This window comes from Pteropus alecto, unplaced genomic scaffold (genome assembly GCF_000325575.1).
Source record: "Pteropus alecto unplaced genomic scaffold, ASM32557v1 scaffold1279, whole genome shotgun sequence".
Lineage (NCBI taxonomy): Eukaryota > Metazoa > Chordata > Mammalia > Chiroptera > Pteropodidae > Pteropus > Pteropus alecto.
This window is the reverse complement of record NW_006443126.1, coordinates 72,972-82,497: the sequence shown is the minus strand read 5'-3', so window position 1 is coordinate 82,497 and position 9,526 is coordinate 72,972. Positions and strand designations below refer to the sequence as shown.

Here is a 9,526-nt window from a genome sequence, read left to right as displayed (position 1 = left end):
CTTTTTGGGTTGAGATAATTGGGTGTTCTATTGACTTCTTGAATTCCAAGCTCCAGCTCATCCTTAGATTTGGAATATTCTCGTCTACTATTTGTTTGAAAATGCTTTCTAGTCCCTGCTCCCCTTTTCTTCGCCTTCGAGAATTCCCATTATTCTTACGTTTCCTCTCCTGATGGTATCAGCTAGTTCTTGTATTTCTTTTTCATTTCATTCCATTCTTTGTTTTCTCTCTTCTTCTTTCTGATTTATTTCTAGATTTCTGTCTTCAGCATCACTGATCCTTTCCTCCATTTGGTCGACTCTCCAAGCTTGCCTATTTCATTGTTCAACTCTTGCAGTACCATTCTGAATTCTCTGTCATTTAAGTCATATATTTCTATGTCTGTAAGCTTATTTTCTGGAGATTTTCCTCTTTCTTTCTGAGATGCCTTTTAACCTTGGTTGTTCACGATGTTTAATGGACTATTTCTCTGCTTGTGCATTAATGAAAGTGTATTCTGCTGTTTTTCCAGAAAGATTTATTTTATAAAGGTCTCTCTTTAGCCTGCTGCAAAGAAGGTGCTTCTCTTTTGGTTTCCAGTAGGTGGCATCTAAGCCTCTTGGATCTCTGCTTGATTTAAAGTCTTAATAACGCTTTTAAAATTTTCCTGTAGATATTTAATCACGCTCGCTACCCTCAGTTTCAGTTTCTGTCAGTGTCAGCGACAGTCTCGGCAGCGTTTGCTCAGATTCCTCTGAGGCTCTGCCGTGATTGGTCTTAGAGGGTATGGGGGAGGGGCCATCTGGGTTGAGAGTTGTGGGCTACGGCTCAGCCTTGGTTTTGCAACCGCAGTCAGCAAAAATCAGCTATTGTTCCTCTGCGGTCCCGTCCCGCTTCTCTGCTCTCTGTCCTGATGACTGGGCCCTGCATCCAGCAGGCCATGGGGAGCTTACAGCTATCCCAGGCAGGAATGTTCGGGGAACTCGCCGCATGAACTCGCTGCTCCTTCTCCCCTCCCCTTCTCCTGCAGGAAGCTCCAGGGGCTGTGAGAGGCAGCTTCTTTATTACTCCCAGTCCACTGCCTGACACCCAGGGTTCAGGCTCTTATGTGCAGATCCCATGCTCAGACATGCTGGTGTGCAGTTTGGGTGATTTCGTTGAGTTTTAGATGTTCAGCTTATTGTTTCAAAGGGAGAGATCTGGCGACGTCCCTCACTCCACCATGTTTCCAAAGATCCTCCCCCTCATTCACTCATTTTAAATTGCTAATGGGTTTGACCCTGGTTGTATTTCCCCATAGATTTAAAAAGATATTTGGAGTTCATCCTAGGCCATTTTAATCAAAAGTTAGAGGTGGCTTTTAAACTCCTCTTTGCTTTGGTGTCAGCAGCTTGAGATTTAGAAGCAACTTCATGTCAAACACCTAGAGAAAGTGGATATTTATTGCAGCCATAGAAGATCAGCAAGCCTCCTTTTTAAGTCTCCATTTTAAGTCTCCATTTCCTAGTAGGCATACTTATCCTTACTTTCTCTTAATGAACATTTAAGGAGAATGTGTTCTGTGCCAGGCATTCTCTATTTCTCTTATGAGACACTGATGACACAGAAAAGGAACCCATCATGGCATGACTCAGCAAGTCCTTATAAACCTTAATATTGTCCCTTTCTGGCAAAGAGAGATTTTTTTTGCTTAACTCATTTCCTACCTGGTTAGGTCACCATGTCTTAACACCAGCTGCTGACGAGAACACATCCGAGGAGATTAATGACAGTATCTGTGAAATGTTGAGCCTCTTTAAGAGCCACCGGTTCTTTACGTACAGGTCTCACAACCTAACTTCAAGAGGGAGATGGTGTTGGCCGCTGCTGGCAATGAGAAGACAAGGGCTGAGAGAATGCTAGGGGCACTCAACTTGCAACTGCTCAATCTCTCATGTGAACTGAGATTTATTTTCACTCTCTTGTGCTCCATTGCCTCTCTGTGGGTTCACACCGCTTTATGAGCAGAGGCATTTCAGGGCTAAATTCTGTGCTGTCAACAGGCGCTAGGAAAAACTGCCATTGTGAGCATTTAACATCCTCATCTCCATGCCTTCCAAGGAACATTGGTCTCCAGAAAGGTTTAAGGTTTGCCGAAGTGGAATCAGGATGTAAATGGGAGAAGATAATATATAAATGGCCTGTATAAGAAAGGTTTTATATATATATATGACCCTGAGGTATTGCAAGGGTAAGGGAGAGATGCAAATGCCTGAATGAGGACGAGACCCTTGGAGGTGGAAGAGGTCTTGAAAGTGGGCTTTCAGGAAGGTTAACAGTATCATCCCCTCCTTGGCAACCTCAAGAGATCTCCAGCAAAGCCTTATGTTACTTTTCAAGGATTTTTAGAGTTGGGTTTGAGGTTTTTGTCAGGTGATGGGTTTCCCTGGGCTGCCTATATTATTGTGAGTCCCTTCCTGGCCACACATTTGCAACAGTCCTCGGTTGTTGACGTGGTCTTTGATTGCACTAGAGCAGAGATTCTCAACCATGAGCATGCATCAGTGTGACCTAGAGGGCTGGTTAAAACACAGAGAGCTGAGCTCATGCTTCAAAGTGTCTGGGGAGGTGCTTGAGAATCAGCACTTCTTGGAAGTTCCCAGGGGATGCTGATGCTGGCCTGGGGACCACACTTGGAGAACCACCACATTGGAGAAAGCTGGTTTTCTGTGTCCCTCTTATTTGTGCAAGTGTCCCTAACCATAGACTGTAAATGCTTTTCACCCAAGACCTTCTGCAAAGGGTCTCCCCTCTGTGACTTTGTTCACTCAGAGGATATAGAAATTGGCCTCAGTCATTTCTCCCTTTCTCTGACCATCCAGGAAGAAAAGGAGTCTTCTTCCCATCCTATCCAGCTCACTCCCCTTCTCCATCCCTCATTGACTTAGCAGAATGGCGTCACCAAGAGAATGGTCTTGGCAAGCTTCCTTCTCTGCTGGCTTTCAGAGGATCCTGAAGTCAGTGCTAAGCCCCCAGGAAGGATATGGGAGACCAACTGTGATGGCTGGGGAGAATCCTATGTCTCTGTAGGAGAATCATGTGTCCCCCCGCCCAGCCTGGGGCAGGTGAGCAGGGGTTCAGAGACACAGCAGGATATTTTCTGTTTGGGATCTCTTGGGGACTCTAATCCCCTGGCTTCTTGCTAAGAATGAAGATGCTAATTATTGTGTTTCTACTCTCGCATTCTCCAGTGTATGTGCATTTTGGGATGATGGGATGTGGAGGTGATGGAGAAATCACTGGGGAGTTACTCTCACTAGGACACTCTCCCAGTGTCCCCTCCCAGCTCAGACTGAGCCTACGGCAATTCCCAGGCAGGATGATCTGGAGGTCCAAGGACATTCAAATGTCTGAACTGGAGACGTCCTTTAATTAAATCTATCATAATGGAAAATCTATGATGGAAGGGAATTTATACTGTTGATTTTACCAATGAAAGTGAAAAACAATCAATAAATATATGTCGAATGAATGAATTTATCTGACACTTCTTGGTCACCTGCCATAGATCAGGTTCTGTACTTGGCATTGGGGTTTTGAACCACGTCCTTGTTAAAACTGCTTTCTTTTCAGCTCACACCAAGGGCTTAGTCTTCATTAACCAACTGTAGGCCCTACCACTTTGGGTGGGAGTGAGGGAATCTCTTTCCTACTTTTGCCCACCAATTTTGCTGGGCTTTGTTCTTTCCTGTTGAGGTGTCTATGTCGTGGCTCATTTCTGTTTCCCCAGGAAGCCTCTCTATCTCTCAGAATCCGATTTTTACCTTCTCCTCCATTTGCTTTTTGATACCTTTTAAAAATTTAACTTTTAAAATGCATAATACTGACTTTGGTTAAGAAAGGAGTCATACCATGAAATAATGAAATGCCTTCCCCCAACTCAGGCTCCCACTCTTCCAGTTCTTAGCAACACTTTGCCCATTTCTCTTTCCATTTGTTGCTCTTTTTCTTAATAATTTCTAGAGCTCTTTATAGATAAGGGGAATTAGCCTTAATGGATAATCCTTGTTAATGTTTATTTTTGGAACCTCCTAGAGTCTACACACACACACACACACACACACACACACACACACACACACACACACACACTTATTTCTCTCCTTTTTGTACATAAAAGTAGTATACTATAATACTGTTCTACATCTTGCATTTCTCACTTAATTTAGCTTGGTGATATTTTCATATCCTTAATATCTTTAAAGCTCCTTATTTGCCATTGAACAGATGATGCCATATTTATGTAACCAATTTTCTATTGGTAGATGTTTCTAGTCTTTGTTAAAATAAATACTTTGTACACATATTATTTCACATTATAGTTTTGTCACTTCCAAAATGTTACGTTAATGGAATCATACAGTATGTAGTCTTTTGACAAAGCTTGGCTTTTTACACAAAGCATAATATTCTCGAGACCCATCCAAGTTTTCGTGTGTATCAATAGTTCATTCCCTTTTATGGTTGAGCAGTATCCATGGTATGGACAAACCCTAATGTGTTTATCCAGTCATTTATTGAAGGTTGCTTCCAGTATTGGCTATTACAAATAAAGCTTCTATGAACATTCATGTGTAGGTTTTTGTATAGATTTTGTATAGGTTTTGTATAGGTTTTTGTAGGTTTTTCATATCTTTAGGAGTATGAGTGCTGGGTCATATGTAAAATGTAACTTTATAAGAAACTATGTATACTAGGGAATATATAAATTCTTATGTTTATAAAATACTATATATGTTCTTTCTCTCTTTATCTCTTTCTCCTCAGTACCCCAAAGCCTGTTTATGACTTCCACATTCTTACTCTATCTCTTCTCCCCAAAGATAACCACTTTCCTGATTTCTAACACCATAGATTAATTGAACTTTATTTAAACCAGTTGTATAGCATGCATATTTTCCCCGATGTCTTTGACCTAACATTATATTTGTGAGATTCATTCCAGTTGTTGTGTACAGCAGTACTTCATCTCTTTTCATTGTTGTACAGTATGATTTGGTTAAGATATTTTGAGTTGAGTTTTTTTTCTCAGAAAAAGGATCCCTAAAATTGATAACTAGTATTCAAGTGAGCATCATAATTAGAACGCTCCAGAGACCTGGGAACCTATATTGAAGGTACTCAATAAACATTCTCTGAGAGAAGATGGCTCAGAGTCATGCAACTGGAAGGTGGTAGAGTCTGAACTTGAGCACAGTCTGTTGGACCTCCTTCGATGGCACTGTGTACCTTCCCCAGTATATGGCTCTGGTCTCTGGGAAGTTTGGGAGGAAAACGAGTGTAGTGATTAAACTCGGACAGCCTTAGCTCTGCCACTTGGCAGCTGTGAGATCCTTGGGAAGTGACTAGATACAATTGAGCCTTTCTTTCCTCACTTGAGATATGAGGATAATACTATTATTCATCTCACAGGTAGATAGTGAGGCTTAGCTGGCACAATGTATGTACTGTGCAGAGGGCAGTTTCTGAATATAGTAAACACTCAATAGAAGGGCCTGTGGTTATTTCACTGAAGTGCTTTTGAATGCTGGTTTCCAGAGCTCAGCAGGTTCGCATGTGTCTTCAGTCCCTGAGATGTCCTCCCAGAGCTAAACAGACAGTGTTGCATTCTCAAAGTCATAGTCTGTAGTCAGACCTACCCAAGAAGGAGTCAAATCTAGCTGGGGGAAAAGGGAAGAGAAAGGTGATTCTGACCAGTTGGTTGGACTGTGACCAGCTCTATAGTCAACAAGGGATTGATTCATTTGAGGCAAAGTAGAAAGTTTGAGGTGGTGCTGCACCATAATTTGGGTCATTGCTGCTGATCAGCATGGTGGCCATGGGTAGAAGTGTCGTGTTGGGAAGAGGAGCACTAAGCAAGACGGTTCTCTGGCTCTCCCACAGGTGGCAGGCACACCTCACTGTGCAGAGTTGGCCAATCACCATGCGCCTCTGAAGTTTTACCTTTGTACCTCTGGGCTTCTGGAGGCTTGTGGCCCTTGGGGGAGATGGTAGGACATTTCAGCACCATGGACACAGGCCTTTAAGGCTTCGTTGCTGTAACTGGGCATCTCTAGTTTTCTCACCGACAGCAGTGGGCTGAAGAGGGAGAGCTCTGTCTTTACAGGCTGATCACGGTTAGATAATCACCCCCATTCCTTACGTGTTGCAGGAATGTAAGCAAGTGATGTCACCTCTTAAGTTTCAGTTTCCTTATTTATGAAAAGGAGTTGGTAATTATCACTGTCTTCTCTTAGGATTGTTTCTGTGTACCCTTCAACTTCTCAAGTCTTGGGACTTTGTCCTGAATGAGTATCCAATACACTCTTAGCACACCTCACTCAGGATAGCCCAGCCCTGCAGTGAGTGAACCTGTTTGAGGGAGAAGACAGGCATATAATAAAAAAACTCCATTACAACGAGATAAGTGTCATAATTGCGTGAGAGCTCCAGGAGGAAGAGATTAGGTTTGGTCACTGCTGTATTCCCAGCTCCTGGAGGAATGTCAGTGCTCAGCTGATATTTGTGGGATGGAAGAATGGATAAACAAAGATCTCCAAGGTATTTTATTTATTATTAAATTTATTGGGGGTGACATTGGTTAATAAAACTATATAGGTTTCAAGTGTACAATTCAATAATACATCATATGTATATTGCATTGTGTATTCACTACTCAAAGTTAAATTTCCTTCTGTCACCAAATATTTGACCCCTTTTACCCTCCAAAGTATTTGATAATGGAGGAAAGAGCAACTCGTACTACCTGAAGGGCCAGGCTTCACAGAAGTGGTAATGTGAGCCAGGGCTTGAAGGAGAAGGGAGTATTTGTGAGTGTGTTTGTGTATGTGTACTGTGTGGGCACATGTGTGCGTGTATGAGTGTATATGTGAATATATGTATATGTGTGTATTGTGTGGGCATGCACACATATGTATATGTGAGTTACTTGCATGTGTGTGAATATGCACATATGTGTTATGTGTATTGTATATACATGTGTCCACGTGTGTGTATTAGTTTCCTAGGGCTGCCATAACAAAATACAACAGACTGGGTGGCTTAACGACAGATATTTATTTTCTCATAATTATGGAAGCCAGAACTGTGAAGTCGAAGCATTGACATGTTGGCTTCCCTTGACGATCTCTCTCCTTGGCTTGTAAATGACCACCTTCTTCCTGTGTCCTGACACGATCATTCCTCTGTGTGCGTCTCTTTCCTAATCTCCTCTTCTTATAAGATCACCAGTCATATTGGATTAGGGCCCACAAATAAGGCCTCATTTTACCTTAATTACCTCTTTAAATACCTTGTCTCCAAATACAGTCACCTTCTGAGGTCCTGGGGGTTAGGACTTTAACATATGAATTTTAGGAGGACACAGTGCAGCCAATAGCAGTGCGCACATGAGCATATCAGTGTGTATGTGAACGTGTACTTACGTGTGTATGTATGGGTATGTGTGTGTGTATTGAGTGGACATGTTTATGTGGGCACATGGATGTGTAGTTATATATATGCATGAGTGTGAATGTATGCACCTGTGTATGAATGTGTGCCTCTGTGTGTGTCTGTGTGTGTAAGAACATTCCAGGCAGAGAAAACAACATGTGCAAAATTATCACGCCATATTTGGAGAATCTCGCACAGTACAGTTTTCTTCTACTCTTGGCCCATATGCATATTTATTTGCACTTAATTGGAAATGCATGGAACATATCATTTCCTCTGAGCTTTCCCCTACTTAATATTCAATGATCACTCTCCCCCTAAGGCCACATACCCTTCACATTTACCATTTCAATGGCTGCTTAATATTCCATAGAGTGCATAAATAATAATTTACTTAACCTTTCGGTTGCTTTTTAAATTTGTAGATAAGGCTGAAATAACCACCTAATTGTTTTCTTCTTTTGTTGAATTATTTCTTTATGATAACTTTCCTAGAGTGGAATTACTGGATCAAAAGAAGAGAACATTTCCCATAGCTCTTGACAAAGCCAGTGCTTTCCAAAGGTGGTAATAATTTATACTGAGCCACCTGGAGTTTTACTACTAGTTGGTAAAACTCTGGGCTAATTTGTTAGAGTTTTAACAGGTCCCTCTAACAGGGCTGGTGAAATTTTCATTTCTTTGTCTGCCAGATGCAAAAAAAACACCCCCCCCGTGCTTGCCTGCCATTTGTACAGCCTCTTTTGGACTACTGTTGTGGGTGAACTCTGCTGAAATAGCTTTGGAGGTCGTGAGGAAGGAGATCTTGAAATTCAGAGCTGAATGGTTTCATTTGGGTGTGGAGTGTATACAGTGCTAGAAGGCTCTTCCTGAGGTTAAGCTGAAATCTGCTTCCTCGACATTTCTGCCTGTTGGTCCTTGATTTCCTCCCAGAGACACAAAGAGTGGTCTTCCCTTTAAGACCATAATGCTTTTAAGGCACATCTGTGCTACAGTGTGAATTGGTACTTTGTTCTTTTTTTAAATTGCCAAATAATATTCCATCGTATGGATAACAGTTTGCTCTTTAAGTCATGAAAGGAATTACTTTAAAGAGAAATATGAACAAAATGGTAGTACAGGTCTGACCTTAGTACATGAGTACAGACCTAATGAAAGTCACATGCGAAGACCATCTGATCTTCACATGGTTCTCACTCACTCTTCCTTCAGGCAGATCTCTGTTGAAATATCACCTCCCTGACCACCCACAAGGGGATGGGGCTTCCTTTTGGGTGATGAAAATATTCTGGAATTACATGTAGGTGACGATTGCATAACATTGTGAATGTACTAAATGCCACTGAATTACACATGTAAAAAATGGTTAAAGTGGTACATTTTGTTATGTGTATTTTGCCACAGTAAAAAAGCATCTTTCCCACACCATTCTTTAACTCTTTGTGATGCCGTCTTTTACTCTATTGCACGTAGCACTACTAAAAATAATATTATGTGATAAAAATTATATTATAGACATTTTATATTTGTATTTATATTATATTTGTTTACAGATAGTTTTCCCACTAGAATATAACTTCCATGAGATCAGGGGCTTTGTCAATCACACTATTTCCAGTACCTACAACAGTATTTGGCATTTGATAGGAGCGTGAGAAATTATTTTAGTGTAATGAGTGAGTGAACACATCTATCAAAAATAAAATGCTCAGATCTTTGACTAAGCAATTCCACTCTCAGAGAAATGTTTGTATGTGCGCACGTAGAGGCATAGACCAGGATGGTGGTGATGGTACTGAGAGGCAGAACGTGGAACTCATACTGATGGTGCATTGAGATGACTTTTGATGGTTCGTCTATGAGTATTTAAATTTTTAATTGCATGTTTTTACTTATGTGCTTATCTCCTGTTTAGGGCAAGTGATACTGACTTTCCATCTATCATAATAGGTAACTGTTTCATTTTTTAAATAACGACTTTACTGATATATAATTTACACACCATAAAATTAGCCCTTTGAAAGTATACAATTTAATGGTCTTTGGTCTATTCAAAGAGTTGTGCAGCCGTCA

The 9,526-nt window shown here is 41.2% G+C and overlaps 1 protein-coding gene across 1 annotated transcript in view; it reads right to left on the bottom strand.

The window, feature by feature from the left end:
* The window catches only part of LOC107196505 (olfactory receptor 1I1), a 15,265-nt gene extending 5,979 nt beyond the window's left edge, over positions 1–9,286 (bottom strand). Inside the window, 1 exon segment of the mRNA XM_015598215.1 lies at positions 9,216–9,286. Within this exon segment, the coding sequence (XP_015453701.1) occupies positions 9,216–9,286 (71 nt within the window).
* Between the last annotated feature and the right edge of the window lie 240 nt (positions 9,287–9,526).